Genomic DNA, 23,698 nt, shown 5'->3' with positions numbered 1-23,698 from the left:
TCTTTATATGAAAGAAAATTTTGTTTATCTAAGGTCAACTTGATTTTAATAGTTCTGAAAAACTTAAATTTAAATGAGAATCAAATCTCCGCTTCTTTGGCTCGGAATCAATGCCAAAATCAGTAGTAGTTTTCCGTCTTGTTGACCTATATATGAATGTATACGACATTAAGTACATTTTAGTACCGGTCTTAAAACTAATTAACCGTGGAGTATTGCAATATAAATGATTCTCGTTTTTATTTATATAACATATATTATTTATAAATAGAGTTCACTTCGAACAAAAATGGATAAATAATGAAATAATTCAAGGACTATTTATATGAAAAACAAAAAAAAATTACATATTTGATAACATATCTTTGGCTTTCTTTATCGCTTCATCGATATCTCCGACCATATAGAAGGCCCCTTCGGGTATATCATCCATTTCGCCATTCAATAGACGCTTGAAACCTTCAATAGTTTTCGCCAATGGTACCATTTTGCCCTCATGCCCGGTGAACACTTCGGCAACTTGGAATGGTTGAGATAAGAACCTTTGAATCTTTCTTGCTCTAGCTACAGTTAGTTTATCATCTTCAGATAGTTCGTCCATACCCAAGATGGCAATAATGTCCTACGAATGAACAGAGGCATTTCTTTAAATTTGTATAAATAATATCATTTATTCTTTGATTTCTTTACAAATATGTGTGAAATTAAATATTAAAATTTAACTTTAATAGAACAAAGTAACTGCACTGAAAAAAATATTTACGTGATATTATAGATTACGCAACCTAAATTTTAGGAAGCGAAATTTACAAAATATTAAGGACAAATTCCTTTAAAATAATGACATTTTAATTAATATAAAGTTTATAATCTTTTCTTCAAAAAATTTTTTCATTAAATTTAGGACACAAATGTTGTAAATTTGCGTCCCTTCGTTAAAGTCGCATGTCTGTGAACTAAGGCTAATTTTCCTTAAAGTAAAGAAACACATTTTTTATTTAAAGAAATTGTCCTTAAATTAATTGAAATATTGAAACTTTAGATTTAAGGTAAAAACGCTTCAAATATAGGCTAAGACTTATTTTGAGGATGTAGCGTCTTTGGTTTAAAGTTTTCTTTGCAAATCAGAAAACATTTTTTACTTTGAAGTATCTGTTATAATTTGGATTTTTAAACTGGAATTTGTTTGTACGTGAGTACCTTTATTAATAAACCGCGAAAATAGAATGAAAATTTAATAAATAAGATCTGATACCTAATTTTAATTTTATTGGTCCTATATTTAGTCGCTAAAAAATTTATTTTAAAAAAGCCGCATCTTTGGCACGGAATCAATACCAAAATCCTTAAAAGAAGGTCAAAATTTTGGATCCAAGTAAACTTTTTTTTGAGTTAAGGTGGGTACTATGTTCGGCTTTCGAGCTGAAAAGGAGACAAAATTTTACGCGATCAATGCTTTAAAAAGTTTCCATCCATGCTTTGAGCAGGGTTGATAAAAATATAATCGTCTTCTTACACTTCTAATTTAGTGTTTTGGGGGGAAACACGAACATAGTACCAACTTTTAAGTAAAAAAGTACCACCATGGAGTAACCTTTAACCGGTGAGGTGAAATGTTTTTGCGTAATTTGCGACGTAGGGTAAATTTGACCCCCTCTTTTATATTAATATTTTTTCTATAAAAAAAAATAGTTTTTTGTATCATTATTACATTTGTTGATTAGTACACATTGTATTTAACGAAAATAAAACAATATTTCGAAATATTATATGTACTTTCAATCATTAACATGCACTTTATTTCATACGTCTTATTTAAAATACATGTAAACGAGTGCGCGAGGTGGTAAATTTTACCACCACGTACCCAGTTAAAGGTTAAGAAAGATCTCAAGTAAAATTAAAGTGCTGTTATTTATCTGCAGGACTCATATACATACATACACACATACATAAAAACATGTTTGGATATGGTTGACGCATCTAGAGCATGTTATTGTCGCGAAAACCATGTATTGTGTCTTTGTGAAAGGAATTTTCAAGCCGAGAAAAATCTATGCTGGCAATAAGCATTTAAAAGGTTCTCAAATGTCTAAAACATGTTCTATCCTTTAAATGATAGAATTTGAGACCATTACATGGTCAGGAAAATCATGTACCTGACTATTCAATTTTTTTACTTTTTTCCAGAGAAAAACAAGTATATACGGCCGTAAGTTCGGCCAGGCCGAATCTTATGTACCCTCCACCATGGATTGTGTAGGAACTTCTACTAAAGGCTGTCATCCACAATCGAATTACTTGGGTTGCGATAACACTTGCCGGTGGCAAGGTATCGTAAAACTTTTTAACACTGTCTTCTAAATTGTAAGTTAGTCCATAAGGGGTATATATTATACAAAAACAAGTATATACGGCCGTAAGTTCGGCCAGGCCGAATCTTATGTACCCTCCACCATAGATTGCGTAGGAACTTCTACTAAAGGCTGTCATCCACAATCGAATTACTTGGGTTGCGATAACACTTGCCGATGGCAAGGTATCGTAAAACTTTTTAACACTGTCTTCTAAATTGTAAGTTAGTCCATAAGGGGTATATATTAAACAAAAAAAGGCCGATTAAATACGTATATAATTCAGTTTGACAAAATTTTCTATAGAAATAAAATTTTGACAAAATTTTCTATAAAAATAAAAACTTGACAAAATTTTCTATAGAAATACAATGTTGACAAAATTTTCTATGGAAGTAAAATGTTGACAAAATTTTCTATAGCAATAAAATTTTGACAAAATTTTCTATAGAAATAAAATGTTGACAAAATTTTCTATAGAAATAAAATGTTGACAAAATGTTCTATAGAAATAAAATGTTGACAAAATTGTCTATAGAACTAAAATGTTGACAAAATTTTCTACAGAAATAAATTTTTTACAAAATTTTCTATAGAAATAAAATTTTGACAAAATTTTCTATGGAAATAAAATGTTGACAAACATTGGTATAGAAATAAACTTTTTACAAAACTTTCTATAGAAATGAAATTTTGACAAAACTTTCTATAGTAATAAAATTTGACAATTTTTACATGGCTGTTAGAGGCCATATACTAACGAAATGTACCAAATTTCAACCGCATCGGATGACTTTTGCTCCTCCAAGAGGCTCCGGAGGTCAAATCTGGGGATCGGTTTATATGGGAGCTATATATAATTATGGACCGATATGGACCAGTTTTTGCATGGTTGTTAGAGACCATATACTAACATCAGGTACCCAATTTCAAACGGATCGGATGAATTTTGCCCCTCCAAGAGGCTCCGGAGGTCAAATCTGGGGATCGGTTTATATGGGAGCTATATATAATTATGGACCGATATGGACCAGTTTTTGCATGGTTGTTAGAGACCATATACTAATACCACGTACCAAATTTCAATCGGGTAGGATGAAGTTTGCTCCTCCAAGAGGCTCCGGAGGTCAAATCTGGGAATCGGTTTATATGGGAGCTATATATATTTATGGACCAATATGGACCAATTTTTGCATGGTTGTTAGAGACCGTATACTAACATCAGGTACCAAATTTTAACCGGATGGGATGAATTTTGCCCCTCCAAGAGGCTCCGGAGGTCAAATCTGGGGATCGGTTTATATGGGGGCTATATATAATTATGGACCGATATGGACCAATTTTTGCATGGTTGTTAGAGACCGTATACTAACATCAGGTACCAAATTTCAACCAGATCGGATGAATTTTGCTGCTCCGGAAGGCTCCGCAAGCCAAATTTGGGGATCGGTTTATATGGGGGCTATACGTAAACGTGGGCCGATATGGCCCATTTTCAATACCATCCGACCTACATCAATAACAACTACTTGTGCCAAGTTTCAAGTCGATAGCTAGTTTCGTTCGGAAGTTAGCGTGATTTCCACAGACGGACGGATAGCCGGACAGACGGACAGACGGACGGACGGACATGCTTAGATCGACTCAGAATTTCACCACGACCCAGAATATATATACTTTATGGGGTCTTAGAGCAATATTTCGATGTGTTACAAACGGAATGACAAAGTTAATATACCCCCATCCTATGGTGGAGGGTATAAAAAGGCCGATTAAATACGTATATAATTCAGTTTGACAAAATTTTCTATAGAAATAAAATTTTGACAAAATTTTCTATAGAAATAAAAACTTGACAAAATTTTCTATAGAAATACAATGTTGACAAAATTTTCTATGGAAGTAAAATGTTGACAAAATTTTCTATAGCAATATAGCATTCCTATTCAACCGTCGAACGGAACGGACGTGTTTTTTTCAATAGCGGATAAACTCATAGTAATAGGTACCTACTACGAATTTCAAGTGTGGTGGGATATTAAGCCACCATGCAGCGAAATTCCAAGTCATCCACTGGGTTGCTAACTTCAGGGCCCAGTGGACGGGTATCGACTGGAGTTATAAATCTGGGCAATGACCAAGAGTTAGGCCCAATTAGTCGACCTGTAGACGGGTCGACAGGTGGCGACACACTGACAAGTCGAACTTTTTCTAAGGTAACGACATCAAAAGGAGGTAATCCCTCACGAAAGAGATTCAAGGAACGCAGAAATGCTTTGTTTATCCTAAAGAAGTTAGGATCAGTCGACCCAAGCACGATGTCGGCTAAACAAAGCGATTCCTTAAAATGGGCTCAAGGAATTCTTGAGACTGGAAAAAGGGAACGATCGCCGGATGAGCTGCCATCCTCCAAAAGGGATCAAAGATCGTTTGCCTCAGTTGCTAAAGATAGCCTTGTGATGGCTATCATTAATAAAGGAGCATTGGACGGTATGGTTCCAAAGCAAAAATGGGGGGAAATTGAGAATGCTCTATCTGTCGTCTACTCACAGGTACTGGAAAAGTTTCCCGGCCCAGATCCTCGACACCAAGAGGCTGGTTGGTATCAAGGACGATTTAAGCTAGTCGCATTTGAGGACCAGAGGTCTATAGAATGTTTTAAAGCTGCTCTGATACTAATTGGTGAAGTTTGGGAAGGAGCTGCTCTAGAGTTAGCCGAGAAGAAAGACATACCGGCTAGACCTAGAGCACATGCCTGGATACCTGCAAACCCTTCTGACCCTGAATCTATTTTAAATAGACTGAAACGATGCAATCCAGATCTTCCAACAGCTGATTGGAAGGTTGGCCGTTTGGATGAAGTGGATGGACCAAGACGGCATGCAGTGTTTATATTGAACACTCAGTCTTTGCCACATCTGGCAAAGTCCCAGGGCCGTGTATGTTATGGCTTTCATTATATCCAAATGAAGGTGTATAAAAACGATCAGCTAAAGGATTCAGAAATGGACAAGCCTCTGTCTGAATCAGAAGTAAGCGGATCCTCTTGCGAAGTCGAGGGAGATACCAAAGTTGAAGACATGGATAGATACCGTATGCGTGAGGAGGCTTCTATTGCCTCAGAACTCACCAAAGTCGAACCTATGGTTATTGCGAGAGTCACCGATATCTCTGAAGAGGACATTCTTGATGACTCGATCGAAGCGGCTGATGTGACGGTTGTTGAAAATCTCGATGGTCCTACGGATCCTCCAGATAAATCTTCATCATTGTAAGGCTGCATGTGCTGCCTTAAAAGTTCTCCTGATGAAAGGGGACATAGATATAGTTCTTATTCAAGAACCATATGTTTACAAAAACAAAATATGTGAATTAAGTACTCCGGGGTTCAAACTATTGCAGTATACTGGTAATGATGTAAATCGAGCCTGTATAATTGCTAAAAACGAGCTCAATTTGTTTCTGCTTCCCTCAATGTGCAATACAGACACTGTCGTTGCAAGTTTAGAAATAGCCAAATGCAAATATTGGGTATCTTCGGTCTACATGGGACATGACAGGGTTATGCCTCCATATGCCGTTAAGACCTTAGTGGAGGAGTCACTGAAAACAAAGGCGAAACTCATTATGGGATGCGATGCGAATGCACATCATAGTATATGGGGAAGTAGTGATACTAATGCAAGGGGAGAGTCGCTAATAGAGTTTATTTTGCGTACTAATCTGGTAGTTTGCAACAAGGGAGATGTCCCAACCTTTGTCACTAAAAACAGGCAAGAGGTTTTGGACATCACCTTGGCCTCGCAAGAACTAAATGAAATGATATCTGAGTGGCAGGTTTTAAGTGAACACAGCTTCTCAGATCATCGCTACATCAGTTTCAAATTTGATGTTCATATCACCAAGATCATATTTCCGCCAAATGTTAGGAAAGCTGACTGGAATAGGTATAGGGAATCGTTCAATATGATGATACCGGAAATAACAGAGACAAATATGAGAAATGTGCAAGATATCGAACACGCAGTGGAGCGGATTACTAAGGCCTTCAACATCTCACTGAAAGCTGCATGCCCTAGAGGAAAGCCAAGGGGGAAACATCGACCACCATGGTGGTCTACGGAATTAAGTAATATGAGGAAATCCTGCAGGAAGCTCTTTAACAAGGCAAAGTCCACCAGAGCCCCTGAGGACTGGGACGCTTACAAGAAGAATCTGAGAGGATACAAGCGAGAACTGAGAAAGGCTCAGCATAACTCTTGGAATGCTTACTGCAGCAGTATTGAGAATACGTCCGAGGCTTCCAGACTACGGAAGGTTCTAGCATCCACCAACTCCGCTCCAGGTTTCATTAAAACATCGGAGGGCAATTGGACAACGTCCAGTAAGGAGACGCTGGAGGTACTATTGGACACACATTTTCCTGGAAATCAGACGGTTGAACCATGTACTGGCGGTGCCACAGTTGCTCAGCGGTCGTTTCCTGTCGAGGAAATTGTATCGGAAACTAGAATAAGATGGGCGCTAAATAGCTTTGGACCATTCAAATCCCCTGGACCTGATGGAATTACTCCGGCGGAGTTACAAGCTGTAACTGACAAAATTATCCCCTGGTTGTCGGTGATATATAAAGGATGTATCAACTTATCATATATCCCAGGAAAGTGGAGGGAAACAAAAGTCGTTTTCATACCTAAAGCGGGAAAAGCCTCTCACTCGAGGGCGAAGGATTTCCGACCAATCAGCTTATCCTCATTCCTACTTAAGACTCTGGAGAGGATGATAGATATTTATCTTAGAACTAGCATCGATTCAAGTTTGTTCTCGAAACGACAGCATGCATACTCGAAGGGCAGGTCTACTGAGACCGCACTACATGAACTAGTCAGCTTTATTGAAAGCTCACTATCTGTCAAAGAATACACAATCGTGGCGTTTCTAGACATCGAAGGGGCGTTCAATAATGTCCATCCGAGCTCGATATTAAATGGACTGATAACTCTGAATGTTGATCCATGTATACTCAGGCTGTTAGACGAACTGCTAATGAAGAGACGTATTTCAGCCACACTAGGACAAGCAAACATACAAAGGTATGTGAACAGAGGCACTCCCCAAGGAGGAGTCCTATCACCTCTTCTTTGGAATGTTGCTATAAATAGCCTTCTGGTTACTCTAGAAAAAGAAAGGATAAAAGTGGTGGCATACGCAGATGATGTGGCTCTGGCAGTCAGGGGAAAATTCCCATCCACAATCAGAGATATTATTCAGAGGGCCCTCCGGATGACTGAGAAATGGGCGAAAGACAATGGTCTTGGGGTAAATCCTGCAAAGACAGAATTAGTCATGTACTGCAACGATCGCAAAACTCCCACGGTTAGGCCTATTTCCTTAGGGGGTATTGAAATTCCCTTTGGTGAATGTGCAAAATACCTTGGCGTTATTTTGGACAGGAAGCTGAACTTTAAGCTTAATATTGAAGAAAGGGCGAGAAAGGCAACTGTAGCTTTGTACTCGTGCAAAAAGGCAATAGGAAAAAAGTGGGGACTGAAACCAAAAATTGTGCATTGGCTATACACGGCAGTGGTTAGACCTATAATGCTATATGGTGTTGTAGTCTGGTGGCCGGCACTTCAGAAACCGACTTGTTTAGATAAAGTTCAGCGTATGGCGTGTTTGTGTATTTCAGGCGCATTCAGCAAGACAGGAACAAATTCCCTTAATGTCGTGCTGCATCTATTGCCTTTAGACATTTTGGCCAAACAGTCAGCTGCAACAACGGCTGTGCGGTTGCGCGAACTATCGCTGTGGTCGGAAAAAGGTTACGGTCACAGTTCTGTCCTCAAAACAATGCCAGATGTGCCTAACGTAGTGGATTACACTTTGGCGAGTCCACTTTTCGACAAAAAGTTTGAGACTCTAATCCCCAACAGTGAGGCGTGGTGCACACAGACCCCGGGGAATAAAGAATATATAGATTTCTACACTGATGGCTCCAAATTGGATGGACAAGTGGGGTTCGGAGTATATTCTAATGATCTGGAACTTCGAATAGCGAAAAGATTACCTAATCACTGTAGTGTTTTTCAGGCTGAAATATTAGCAATAAGAGAGGTGGCGAATTGGCTGAGAAGTAATGTTCCAAAAAATGTGGGCATTAATATATACTCAGACAGTCAACCTGCAATAAAATCCTTGGACTCTGTGTTCCTCAACTCGAAAACGGCCATCGACTGCCGCAAATCTCTCAATGAGATGGCTGAGCAGTACAATATTCACCTAATATGGGTGCCTGGCCATAGGAACATACCGGGGAACTGCGAAGCGGATGAGTTGGCAAGGCTAGGGACTACCTTACATATTCCAGGGGAACTAGAATTTGTTGGTATGCCCCTAGCTACCTGCAAGCTCATGCTGCGTGAGAAGGCTGTTATGATGGCAAATGTTCGATGGGAGAATTGCAAGGGTTGTAACGACACCAAGCAAATATGGCCCCATTTCAACTTAAACCGCACACTAGATATGCTAATGTTCTCGAGACGTCAGATATCACTCCTGATATCTGCTATAACGGGTCGCTGCCTGATAGGCGATTTTGCAAAAACTATTGGCGCGAAGTATAATGACTATTGTATGAGCTGTCATGATGCGGAGGAAAAAGAATCAATTAAACACCTCTTGTGTGAGTGTCCTGCATTTTGTGTAAAGCGCAAGCAACTTTTAGGAGCATATAGCTTCAGATTACTGGCGGATCTGGAAAACGTTAACTTAAGCAGTCTGCTACTGTTTTTGGAACAATCTGGTTGGTTCAACAAAGAAAAATAATCAAGAAGGTTCAGCGGTTAAAACTAGAAGTGCCCATATGTAATAGGTACTTTTAGTTAATGTGGTATCACAATGGACTGAATAGTCTAAGTGAGCCTGAATCTTAATCGGGCTGCCACTTTAACCTAACCTAACCTAACCTATAGCAATAAAATTTTGACAAAATTTTCTATAGAAATAAAATGTTGACAAAATTTTCCATAGAAATAAAATGTTGACAAAATGTTCTATAGAAATAAAATGTTGACAAAATTGTCTATAGAACTAAAATGTTGACAAAATTTTCTACAGAAATAAATTTTTTACAAAATTTTCTATAGAAATAAAATTTTGACAAAATTTTCTATGGAAATAAAATTTTGACAAAATTTTCTATGGAAATAAAATGTTGACAAACATTGCTATAGAAATAAACTTTTTACAAAACTTTCTATAGAAATGAAATTTTGACAAAACTTTCTATAGTAATAAAATTTGACAATTTTTACATGGCTGTTAGAGGCCATATACTAACGAAATGTACCAAATTTCAACCGCATCGGATGACTTTTGCTCCTCCAAGAGGCTCCGGAGGTCAAATCTGGGGATCGGTTTATATGGGAGCTATATATAATTATGGACCGATATGGACCAATTTTTGCATGGTTGTTAGAGACCATATACTAACACCACGTACTAAATTTCAATTGGATCGGATGAATTTTGCTCATCCAAGAGGCTCCAGAGTTCAAATCTGGGGATTGGTTTATATGGGAGCTATATATAATTATGGACCGATATGGACCAATTTTTGCGTGCTTGTTAGAGACCGTATACTAACATCAGGTACCCAATTTCAAACGGATCGGATGAATTTTGCCCCTCCAAGAGGCTCCGGAGGTCAAATCTGGGGATCGGTTTATATGGGAGCTATATATATTTATGGACCGATATGGACCAATTTTTGCATGGTTGTTAGAGACCGTATACTAACATCAGGTACCACATTTTAACCGGATCGGATGAATTTTGCCCCTCCAAGAGGCTCCGGAGGTCAAATCTGGGGATCGGTTTATATGGGGGCTATATATAATTATGGACCGATATGGACCAATTTTTGCATGGTTGTTAGAGACCGTATACTTAGACCACGTACCAAATTTCAACCGGATCGGATGAATTTTGCTGCTCCGGAAGGCTCCGCAAGCCAAATTTGGGGATCGGTTTATATGGGGGCTATACGTAAACGTGGGCCGATATGGCCCATTTTCAATACCATCCGACCTACATCAATAACAACTACTTGTGCCAAGTTTCAAGTCGATAGCTAGTTTCGTTCGGAAGTTAGCGTGATTTCCACAGACGGACGGACAGCCGGACAGACGGACGGACATGCTTAGATCGACTCAGAATTTCACCACGACCCAGAATATATATACTTTATGGGGTCTTAGAGCAATATTTCGATGTGTTACAAACGGAATGACAAAGTTAATATACCCCCATCCTATGGTGGAGGGTATAAAAAAACAGTGTAAAATATAAAAGTTATAAAGGGATTTTCATAAAAAATAACGAAAAGGCACTATTCTCTTTTTAGAGTTGGTACAGCAAAATGAACAAGTATATACGGCCGTAAGTTCGGCCAGGCCGAATCTTATGTACCCTCCACCAGGGATCCGGAGCGGTCCATTTTTTTCGCTCCGCTCCGCTCCCGCTCCGGAGAAAAAAAAACCGCTCCGAGAAAAAAAATCGCTCCGCTCCGCTCCACGCTCCGCTCCTCTTCGAGAAAATTATACACTGGTAGAAAAAGTTTCGTTAATACGATGAATTTCTACGTTGTATTAACGAAATTCTTCATTAAAAGTCAGCCAACGTAGCATTTCGTTAGAACAACGTAATTTTACGTTATATTTACGAAACCATTTATGGAATACATTTCGTAGTATTAACGAATAATTACGTTGCTATTACGTAGCCTTTTCGTTGTATTAACGAATATTATTCGTTGTATGAATAAAATGTATTCATTGTATGGATGCAGCTTATACGTTGTATGAACGAAAATAATTCATTGTATGAACCCAGTTTTTTCATTGTATGAATGAAAGGCGAACGTTGTATAAATGAACACAAACGTTATATTAATGAAACCCTACCAATTATTGCATATGAATGTAGTCATTGGTAGTGTATTATTTTTTGTTAAGATCTTTGAAATATGATTTATATACACTAGGAAATAATATTTATTGATAAATTAAGTAATTTAATAATCATATATTGTGACTTTCACTTAAGAAAAAAAGCCCTTTATGTATTTCTTAGACCAAATGATAATCGTATCGCCGTGTCCATTTATCCAATTTTTTTGCAATTGTTACGCCTTCTTCATCTGAAAGTTCACTTCCCCCGGGGCATTTTCACTAAAGATTAAAAATTTATACTAAATTTCTTGCGAATATACAAAAAACACCAATTTAACTCACCCACCATCTATGTTTATTATTCACAACGAAACTGTAATGAGCCTGTGCACTCTTCAGCGAAAAGAACGTAAATGTTGTTAAGGTTTGCCCATCAGACAAGTTTTCTGTTGAACTTTTTACCGTTTGTTTTTCAAGACGCACACGCAAACATGTGCTTATTGCCATGCTTACATGGGTATGTACAAATTACATAGACGCTACAGACGTATTAGAGAGAGAGTATGGAGAGACGGTTTAGATAGAGAGGCAGAAATACTCAAACTCCCATTCGTACTATTAATGAACATATTTCATTAATATGACGAAATATGACAATTTAAAATTTATTTTTTAACGATCCATATCATTATATTAACGATCGCTTTCGTTTTACAAATGAAATTTTCAATTCCAGTTTCGGAGTATATAAAACGACTATTTTAAAGGCTAAAAGTTTCCAAAAGTTACTCTCTATGTGGAAATGATTATAATAATTCCATCTTGGAAAAATGTTTATTCTAATTCTTGAAAAAATTACAAAGTTAATATTCGTAATATTAACGAAACGTGTTTCATTAATATAACGAAAAACCAAAACACAAAATTGTCTTTTAACGATTGATTTCGTTGTATTAACGATCACTTTCGTTCTTATAACGAAACATTTCGTAATATTAACGAAAAATAATCAACGACGCCCGTTCGTTAATAGTACGAAACGTTTTTCTACCAGTGTAGTACAAACATTGTATTATTTGTTCAATTGAGTTTTATTTTATTTAGAAAAATCGGGCGGTACATATATGGGAGCTATAGCTAAATTTGAACCGATTTCGATGATTTTTTGCACATATAGTTAGTGCTATAGAAGATTACATTTCGCCAACTTTGAGTAAGATCAGTTGATAAATAAGGCTTTTATGACCTAATTTGACAAAATCGAGCGATACATATATATGGGACCTATATCTAAATCTGAGGTGATACAGAAGATTATTTTGTGCTAAATTTGACGACGATCGGCTAGTAAAAAAAGTGCAACGTGACCCCATTTGTCGAAATCGGGCAATACATATATATGGGAGCTATATCTAAATTTGATCCGATTTCTTCCAAATTCAATAACGTTCGTCCTTGTGCCCAAAAAAACTCCCTGTACCAAATTTCATCAAAATCGGTTAATAACTGCGACCGAAATCCTGTGAACAAGAAATACGTGGACAGACGGGCGGATGGACGGACGGACACCAAGCGCTAGATCGACTCAGGAGGTGATTCTGAGTCGATCGGTATAATTTTATGGGGTCTCATTGAGCTTAACATGGAATCGGGCAGCACTCAGTGATAAGAGAGAAGTTCACCACTGCGGTATCACAATGGACTGAATAGTCTAAGTGAGCCTGATACATCGGGCTGCCACATAACCTAACCTAACCTATGGGGTCTAAAATCAATATTTCTTGTAGGCACATTTTTTGGCAGATCAAACTTATTATACCCTAACCACTATGTGGTTTAGGGTATAATGACTTTAAAACAATGTGTTGAAATATTTTATTAATTTTGAAGATTTTTTAAGAAATATTAAATCCATTTTGACTTCATTAAAACGAAATTTGCATTCATGTTAGGATACACATTTTTATGTCGAATCACTTAGACAAGGAAAAACTTTTTTTCAGAGAAATACGTCTTCTATTCTAAGCAAAATTCGTATTCGTATTTTAAGCATGTGAAATATTTGGCCTCCCGACAATATTCTTTGCGGTGCGCCATCTACTATTTAATATGTGATAGAAACCAAATTTATGAAAATGGACCAAAATGGACCAAATTCTGTTTGGTCTGACCATCGGACCAAATTTAAAAATTAGAAATCTTTTGGACCAATTTTGGTCCGATCGGACCAAAACGGCAACGCTGATTGGAATTGAAAGTCTATACACAGAGTAGAAGTAACTACTCTCCGAAAGTTTTTTTTTTGTTTTGCAACAGACGTAGAGAAGAGGTTTTGTTATATTTGTAATGTGTGTGTGTTTATGTTTGCAACAACCTCCATCGACATCAGTCCGTGGTATACCTACGAATATTCTTACTCAGATCTAGTGTTACCTAATTTCGCCTTTTCCCCTTTATTGTATAATAAATCTATATGCGCACATTTTTCAACCAAAATTGAAACTATCCATAATTTTAATTAAATTTTCGAGAACTAATATCAGAAATAAGAGAATGCTAGGATACAGTACAATAGTAAAGTAAATATGAATGTCCTTACTCTGAAAAAAGGCATGCCCGGTTCCAAAGATTTTGTCTTTACTTTAACAGTTTGGGTATTAATTCCGAGCCAAAGAAGCGGAGAATACAATTAAGGATACTTTAAAGACGTAATTCTCTTTTAAATGTGGGGGTTATGTAATTGCTTCTAGGAAGCAAATGTTAATTTTTAATTTTTTTAGATTTTTTTCGTCAGTTGTTATCAAAATCCTTTAAAAACGAGTTAACGAGTTATTTTTTTTTTCCATATTAAGACTCGACTTCCAGTAGAAATTATGCTATGTTTCAAGTAAAAAGCGTCTTTGAAATAAAGTGTTGAAAAACATGTCTTATTTTTTAACGATTTTTTGCTTTGTAGGCAAGATGCAAAAAGGAAACAAATTTAAAGACAATTTTATTAATTTTAAAGAATTTTTCTTAATTATTAAAGTCACGTTGACCTTACCTCAAAAATTTTATCTTTCATGTTATGATACACATTTTTAAGTAAAATCACTTAATTATAAGGACATTACAACTTCATTCAAAAGTTTATTGCCTTTTGGACAAGAAAAAAAACTTTATTTTAGAGAAATGTGTCTTCCATGTTAAGCAAAATTTGCATTCTTATTCTAAGGACATGGAATCTTTGACTTCACGACAATATTTTTTTCAGTGTAGAAAACTAAAAAATTAAATATAAATAAGATCGTTTAATTGCATTTATTTGACGCTCATTACAAACATCTTTGTAGTAATACGGGATGAAATTGATCGAAAGTACTGTTGTTACTTTTACAACACATACTAGAGATATGTTTTGACATTTGCCGTTTTTGAAAACAATTACTAAAAAAACACGTTGTGTTTTCCCCAATGTACGTACGTACAAAAATACATATCGTACATTTTAAACGTTTACTCACACTACGCTAAGTACTAGCTAAATTTGAAATTACCTACACAGTGTAATTTCAAAGTTACACATTTCATTCAAGTAATATTTTATTCGGAGCGGAGCGGTTTTTCATTTGGAAACCGCTCCGCTCCCGCTCCGCTCCCGCTCCGCTCCCGCTCCGCTCCGGATTTTAGAAATGCCGCTCCCGCTCCGGCAAAAAAGGGCTTGCTCCGCTCCGCTCCGCTCCGGATCCCTGCCCTCCACCATGGATTGCATAGAAACTTGTACTAAAGACTGTTATCCACAATCGAATTACTTGGATTGCGGTAACACTTGCCGGTGGCGAGGTATGTTAAAACTTCTTAACACCGTCTTCTCAATTGTAAATTAGCCCATACGGGGTATATATTAAGCAAAAAAAGGCCGAATAAATACGTATATAATTCAGTTTGACAAAATTTTCTATACAAATAAAATTTTGACAAAATTTTCTATAAAAATAAAATATTGATAAAATTTTCTATAGAAATAAAATTTTGACAAAATTTTCTATAGAAATAAAATTTTGACAAAATTTTCTATAGAAATAAAATTTTGACAAAATTTTCAATAGAAATAAAATCTTGACAAAATTTTCTATAAAAATAAAATTTTGACAAAATTTTCTATAGTAAAAAAATTTTGACAAAATTTTCTGTAGAAATAAAATTTTGGTAGATTATTTTTGGGGATCGGCTATATATAACTATAGACCGATATGGACCAATTTTGGCATGGTTGTTAGCGTTCATATACTAGTGCAATGCACCAAATTTCAACCGGGATGAATTTTGCTCCTCCAATAGCTCCGGTGGTCAAATCTGGGGATGGGTTTAAGACCGGTATGGACCAATTTTTGCATGGTTGTTAGAGACCATATACTAACCGGATCGGGTGAATTTTGCTCTTCCAAGGCGCTCCGGAGGTCAAATCTGGGGATCGGTTTATATGGGGGCTACATATAATAATGGACCGATATGGATCAATTGCTGCATGGTTGTCAGATACCATATACTAACACCACGTACCAAATTTCAACCGAATCGGATGAAATTTGCTTCTCTTAGGGGCTCCGCAAGCCAAATCTGGGGATCGGTTTATATGGGGGCTATATATATGTAATTATGGACCGATATGAACCAATTTTTGCATGGTTGTGAGAGACCATATACTAACAACATGTACTAAACTTCAACCAGATCGGTTGATTTGTGCTCCTCCAAGAGGCTCCGCAAGCCAAATCTGAGCATCGGTTTATATGGGGGCTATACGTAAAAGTGGTCCGATCAATATTTCGATGTGTTACAAACGAAATGACAAAGTTAATATACCCCCCATCCTATGGTGGAGGGTATAATAAAGATAAATTTTGACTGCAATTAAAATGGTGTGTAGCAAAAAATTGTTCACTCCTTAAAAATTTATAAATTGATTGTAAAACTATTGTTAAGAATTTAAATATAATGTGCTTTTGAATGGTTATTGTTAACTCTAGGATTCGATGGAAAAATATTTGTATATATATATATATATACTTGATTTCACGTTCTTCTTTTGTAAGAGTTTTTGGATTTCATCGAAAATTTCAAACTTTTATACCAAAAATGTTTTTTTGTTACAAAATTTTTATTTTTGCAATAAAAAAACAATATTTGTTCCAAAAACTCAGTCAATTTCGTTTATATCAAGCACTGTTCTTTTCTGACTGTAAATCTTTAATAACCCACATTTCGAAGTTTCATTTACAAATTTAATATAGTAATATGTAATGTCGAACATCTTTTCGGAATTTTTGGTATATATGTAAAAATATAAGTAAAAAAAACTGATGTTCGGTCGGAGCAGGGATTGAACCCACGACCCTCAACATGCAAGGCGGACATGTATGTTTCTGTTAAACAATGTTATGTTTGCATCGTTTCGTGGGCGCCGCAAGCTATGCTATATAAATATATCTTATAACGATAATTGTCTATCGATGACAATAACAGCTACGTAGCCCAGTGGACAGTGTGTTTGCTTACCTCGTGGAAGTGAGAAAGATGTGAGGGAATATATTTACAATTAGGCAAGAAAATTTTTTTGAGCACAAACTTCTTTGGGAGAAAGCATATCTAAGCAGCATTCTAAGCATATAATATTTTTGGGCTCAAAATGCTTCCAAACATATTATATGTTGACATAAAACAATCATAATAATGTTTCGCCAATATCCAAAAATAATGTCTCGGCAATATCCAAAAACATATAGATTTTAGGAAGACAACATTATTGAATTTGGATGGAAAAATACAAAATGTTTGGGACTTGGACTGCTCAAACATTATATTGCTTAGGCCAATATGCTTTCAAACATATTATATGTTAGAAGAAATCAAAAATATAAATGTGTGGGCAATACCCAAACATGGTCCATATCGGCCCACTTTTACGTATAGCCCCATATAAACGGACCCCCAAATTTGGCTTGCGATCGCTCTAAGAGAAGCAAATTTCATCCGATCCGGCTGAAATTTGGTACATGGTGTTTGTATATGGTCTCTAACATCCATGCAAAAATTGGTCCATATCGGTCTATAGTTATATATAGCCGATCCACAATCACACAAAAATTGGTCCATATCGGTTCATATTCATGGTTGCCACTCGAGCCAAAAATAATCTACCAAAATCTTATTTTTATGGAAAACATTGTCAAAATGTTATTTCTATAGAAAATTTTGTCAAAATTTTATTTCTATAGAAAATTTTGTAAAAATTTTATTTCTATAGAAAATTTTTTCCAAATTTTACTTCCATAGAAAATGTTGTCAAAAGTTTATTTTGTCAAAATTTTTATTTCTATAGAAACTTTAAACTTAATTATATACGTATTTAATCGGCTTTTTTTAGTTTAATATATACTACGTATGGACTACCTTGTAATTTAGAAGACGGTGTTAGGAAGTTTTAAGATACCTTGCCAACGGCAAGTATTACCGCAACCCAAGTAATTCGATTGTGGATGACAGTCTTCAGTAGGAGTTTCTACGCAATCCATGGTGGAGGGTACATAAGGCCTGGCCGAACTTACGGCCGTATACACTTGTTTTTGTTCGTTTTTGATCTATATCTTCCTATAATGTATCATTTATTTTTATTTGCAGTTACATGATGTATGCTTTTATACATTTGACCAAAATTTAACCAAAATAGAGTGTTGGACAATATGTGATGTTTACTTGCACGACAAAGAATTATTTAATAAATAACTAAATATAAATTAATGAAGTTACTTTTGTGTTTTCTTTTCTCAAATGGCGTCCTTTTTCGCCGACAAAAAAGATTTTTCATGAAGATCATAACATTTTAAATCGTGACCATTTTCTTTTAGTTCAAACAAAATGTTACATGGTCGCCACAAAAATAGCTCCTATCAAATTATCATTTAACAAATATATACAGCACTAAGTTCGGTCGGGCCGAATCTTAAATACCCAAAACCATGAATGAAATATTCTAGTTTCCTTTGAAAATTTCTGGGGGGTTTGATGATAGATATTTTCCCTAGCAGATCAGTTCAACCAGTACGATTCCCGAAGATAAATTTAAAGATTTTACCTATGAAGATTAGATCAGATTCTGGATTTATAAGTACCTTTCTTATACCCTCCACCATAGGATGGGGGGTATAATAACTATGTCATTCCGTTTGAAACACATCGAAATATTGCTCTAAGACCCCATAAAGTATATATATTCTGGGTCGCGGTGAAATTCTGAGTCGATCTAAGCATGTCCGTCCGCCCGTCTGTTGAAATCACGCTAACTTCCGAACGAAACAAGCTATCGACTTGAAACTTGGCACAAGTAGTTGTTATTGATGTAGGTCGGATGGTATTGCAAATGGGCCATATCGGTCCACTTTTACGTATAGCCCCCATATAAACGGACCACCAAATTTGGCTTGCGAATCCGGATCGGATGAAATTTGCTTCATGGTGTTAGTATATGGTCTCTACCAACCATGCAAAAATTGGTCCATATCGGTCCATAACTACATATAGCCCCCATATAAACCGATCCCCCGATTTGGCTTGCGGAGCCTCTAAGAGAACCAAAATTTAATCGGATCCGGCTGAAATTTTCGTTTTAGTTTCCATTGAAAATTTCTGGAAGGTTTGATGATAGATATTTTCCCTAGCAGATCAGTTCAACCAGTACGATTCCCGAAGATAAATTTAAAGATTTTACCTATGAAGATAAGATCAGATTCTGGATTTATAAGTACCTTTCTTATACCCTCCACCATAGGATGGGGGGTATAATAACTTTGTCATTCCGTTTGTAACACATCGAAATATTGCTCTAAGACCCCATAAAGTATATATATTCTGGGTCGCGGTGAAATTCTGAGTCGATCTAAGCATGTCCGTCCGCCCGTCCATCCGTCCGTCTGTTGAAATCACGTTAACTTCCGAACGAAACAAGCTATCGACTTGAAACTTGGCACAAGTAGTTGTTATTGATGTAGGTCGGATGGTATTGCAAATGGGCCATATCTGTCCACTTTTACGTATAGCCCCCATATAAACGGACCCCCAAATTTGGCTTGCGAATCCTCTAAGAGAAGCAAATTTCATCCGATCCGGCTGAAATTTGGTACATGGTGTTAGTATATAATCTCTAACAACCATGCAAAAATTGGTCCACTTCGGTCCACTTTTACGTATAGCCCCCATATAAACGGACCCCCAAATTTGGCTTGCGGAGCCTCTAAGAGAAGCATATTTCATTCGATCCGGCTGAAATTTGGTACATGGTGTTGGTATATGGTCTCTAACAACCACGCAAAAATTCGTCCACATCAGTCCATAATTATATATAGCCCCCATATAAACCGATCCCCAGATTTGGCTTGCGGAGCTTCAAAGAGAAGCAAATTTCATTCGATCCGGCTGAAATTTGGTACATGGTGTTAGTATATGTTCTCTAATGACCATGCAAAAATTGGTCCATATCGGTCCATAGCCCCCATATAAATCGATTCCCAGATTTGTCCTCCGGAGCCTCTTAGAGGAGCAAAATTCATCCGATCCGGTTGAAATTTGGAACATGGTGTTAGAATATGATACAAACACGCAAGAATTGGTCCATATCGGTCCATAATTATATATAGCCCCCATATAAACCGTTCCCCAGATTTGATCTCCGGAGCCTCTTGGAGGAGCAAAATTCATCCGATCCGGTTGAAATTTGCAACGTGGTGTTAGTATAAGGCCGCTACTATCCATGCCAAAATTGGTCCATATCGGTCTATAGTTATATATAGCCGATCCCCAATCATACAAAACTTGGTCCATATCGGTTCATATTCATGGTTGCCACTCGAGCCAAAAATAATCTACCAAAATTTTATTTTTATGGAAAACATTGTCAAAATGTTATTTCTATAGAAAATTTTGTCAAAATTTTATTTCTATAGAAAATTTTGTCAAAATATTATTTATATAGAAAATTTTGTAAAAATGTTATTTCTATAGAAAATTTTGTCAAAATTTTATTTCTTAGAAAATTTTGTAAAAATATTATTTATATAGAAAATTTTGTAAAAATTTTATTTCTATAGAAAATTTTGTCAAAATTTTATTTCTATAGAAAATTTTGTCAAAATTTTATTCCTATAGAAAATTTTTTTCACATTTTATTTCTATAGAAAATTTTTTCCAAATTTTACTTCTATAGAAAATGTTGTCAAAATTTTATTTCTATAGAAACTTTAAACTTAATTATATACGCATTTAATCGGCCTTTTTAGTTTAATATATACCACGTACACAGAAAAAAATATCACCAAAATATTTCCAATTAAAAAGTTAATTGAATTTGAAATTTTTTTCAATTAATAAATTAATTGGTACAATTAACTTTTTAATCAAGATAGAAACATTAAGTTAATTAAGTCAATGATTGAAAATTTTAAAATTTTTAATTAAAAAGTTAATTGATACAATTAACTTTTAATCAAATTCGGAAGACTAAGTCAGTTTATGATGATGATGAACATTTTTTAAAATTTTTAATTAATTTTTTTTTTCAAACAATCAATTGTTAATCCAAATAAAAATTCTTAGCCAATTCAGAATTTAATTGAAAATAGTTACCTTTTTTAATTAATAAATTAATTGAGTTTTGCAATCAACATCAATTAAATTTTTAATTGAATCAATTAAAAAATTAATTGAAATATGGCAATGAAATCAATTAATTTTTTAATCAAGAATTTTTTCTATGCCCAATTAAAACTGTGATTGATACTATCATTTTCGTGATTGAAGACATTTCAATTAAAAAATTAATTGGATCAATTAATTTCGTGATTGAATCAGAAAAAATTTTTTTGTGTGTATGGACTATGTGGTATATATTACGGTGTTAGGAAGTTGCCATCGGCAAGTGTTACCGCAACCCAAGTAATTCGATTGTGGATGACAGTTTTCAGTAGAAGTTTCTACGCAATCCATGGTGGAGAAAAGAAAACACAAAATCAATTTTATTTATTTGTTTTTATTTATTTATAAACTAATTCATTGTTTATTTGTATTTATAATATCGTGCAAGCAAACATCACATATTTTTACACACTCTAGTTTGGTTCAATTTCAACAATAAGTAATCATTCCATATTTACTTCGTGCCCATCAAATGTACAAACGCAGACATCATGTGACTGCAAATAAAAATAAATTATACCATATATAAAAATGCAGAACAAAACCCAGGTACATTATTTTCAATTACACTTTCCTTTTTATACCCTCCATCATAGGATGGGGGTATATTAACTTTGTCATTCCGTTTGTAACACATCGAAATATTGCTCTAAGACCCCATAAAGTATATATATTCTGGGTCGTGGTGAAATTCTGAGTCGATCTAAGCATGTCCGTCCGTCCGTCCGTCCGTCCGTCTGTTGAAATCACGCTAACTTCCGAACGAAACAAACTCTCGACTTGAAACTTGGCACAAGTAGTTGTTATCGATGTAGGTCGGATGGTATTGAAAATGGGCCATATCGGTTCACTTTTACGTATAGCCCCCATATAAAGGGACCCTCAGATTTGGCTTGTGGAGCCTCTAAAATAAGCATATTTCATCCGATCCGACTGAAATTTGGTACATGGTGTTGGTATATGGTCTCTAACAACCATGCAAAAATTGGCCCATAATTATATATAGCCCCCATATAAACCGATCCCCAGATTTGGCTTGCGGAGCCTCAAAGAGAAGCAAATTTCATCCGATCCTGCTGAAATTTGGTACATGGTGTTGGTATATGGTCTCTAACAACAAATTGGTCCACATCGGTCCATAATTATATATAGCCCCCATATAAACCGATCCCCAGATTTGGCTTGCGGAGCCTAAAAGAGAAGCAAATTTCATCCGATCCGGCTGAAATTTGGTACATGGTGTTGGTATATGGTCTCTAAGAACCATGCAAAAATTGGTCCACATCGGTCTATAATTATATATAGCCCCCATATAAACCGATCCCCAGATTTGGCTTGCGGAGCCTCAAAGAGAAGAAAATTTCATCCGATCCGGCTGAAATTTGGTACATGATGTTGGTATATGGTCTCTAACAACCATGCAAAAATTGGTCCACATCGGTTCATAATTATATATAGCCCCCATATAAACCGATCCCCAGATTTGGCTTGCGAAGTCTCCAAGAGAAGCAAATTTCATCCAAGCCGGTTGTAATTTGGAACATGGTGTTAGTATATGACCTTTAACAACCGTGCCAGAATTGGTCCATATCGGTCCATAATTATATATAGCCCCCATATAAAACGTTCTCCAGATTTGACCTCCGGAGCCTCTTGGAGGAGCAAAATTCATACGATCCGGTTCAAATTAGGAACGTGGTGTTAGTATATGGTCGCTAACAACCATACCAAAATTGGTCCAATCACACAAAAATTGGTCCATATCGGTTCATAATCATGGTTGCCACTAGAGCCAAAAATAATCTACCAAAATTTTATTTCTATAGAAAATTTTGTCAAAATTTTATTTCTATAGAAAATTTTGTCAAAATTTTATTTCTATAGAAAATTTTGTCAAAATTTTATTTCTAGAGAAAATTTTGGTAAAATTTTATTCGGTTCATAATAAAATTTTCATCATTGTCAAAATTTTATTTCTATAGAAAATTTTGTCAAAATTTTATTTCTATAGATAATTTTGTCAAAATTTTATTTCTATAGAAAATTTTGTTCAAATTTCATTCGGTTCATAATCATGGTTGCTACTCGAGCCACAAATAATCTACCAAGATTTTATTTCTATAGAAAATTTTGTCAAAAGTTTATTTCTATAGAAAATTTTGTTAAAATTTTATTTCTGTAGAAATTTTTGTCAAAATTTTCTTTCTATAGAATATTTTGTCAAAATTTTTATTTCTATAGAAAATTTTGTGAAAATTTTATTTCTATAGAAAATTTTGTTAAAATTTTATTTCTGTAGAAAATTTTGTCAAAATTTTATGTCTACTTTATCAAACTGAATTATATACGTATTGGATCGATCTTTTTTGATTTAATATATACCACGTATGGACTTACATACAATTTAGAAGATGGTGTTAGGAGGTTTTAAGATACCTTGCCATCGGCAAGCGTTACCGCAACTTAAGTAATTCGATTGTGGATGGCAGTGTTTAGAAGAAGTTTCTACGCAATCCATGATGGAGGGTACATAAGCTTCGGCCTGGCCGAACTTACGGCCGTATATACTTGTTTGTATTCACATAAAACCACGTGCCATTTCTGAATAAATAAATTAACACAAAACACAATAATTCCGTATTCTCCGTCCATTCCAAGAAACAATCA

The 23,698-nt window shown here is 35.5% G+C and overlaps 1 protein-coding gene across 1 annotated transcript in view; it reads right to left on the bottom strand.

The window, feature by feature from the left end:
• Positions 1-213: 213 nt before the first annotated feature.
• The window catches only part of ATPsynbetaL (ATP synthase, beta subunit-like), a 48,262-nt gene continuing 24,777 nt past the window's right edge, over positions 214-23,698 (bottom strand). The window contains exon 6 of the mRNA XM_075307656.1: positions 214-622. Coding sequence (XP_075163771.1) covers positions 344-622 — 279 coding nt within the window. The 3' untranslated portion in view covers positions 214-343. The remainder of the gene's footprint in view (positions 623-23,698) is intronic.

The sequence above is a fragment of the Haematobia irritans genome, chromosome 4, assembly GCF_050003625.1.
Source record: "Haematobia irritans isolate KBUSLIRL chromosome 4, ASM5000362v1, whole genome shotgun sequence".
Lineage (NCBI taxonomy): Eukaryota > Metazoa > Arthropoda > Insecta > Diptera > Muscidae > Haematobia > Haematobia irritans.
This window is presented reverse-complemented; position numbering and strand designations above follow the sequence as displayed.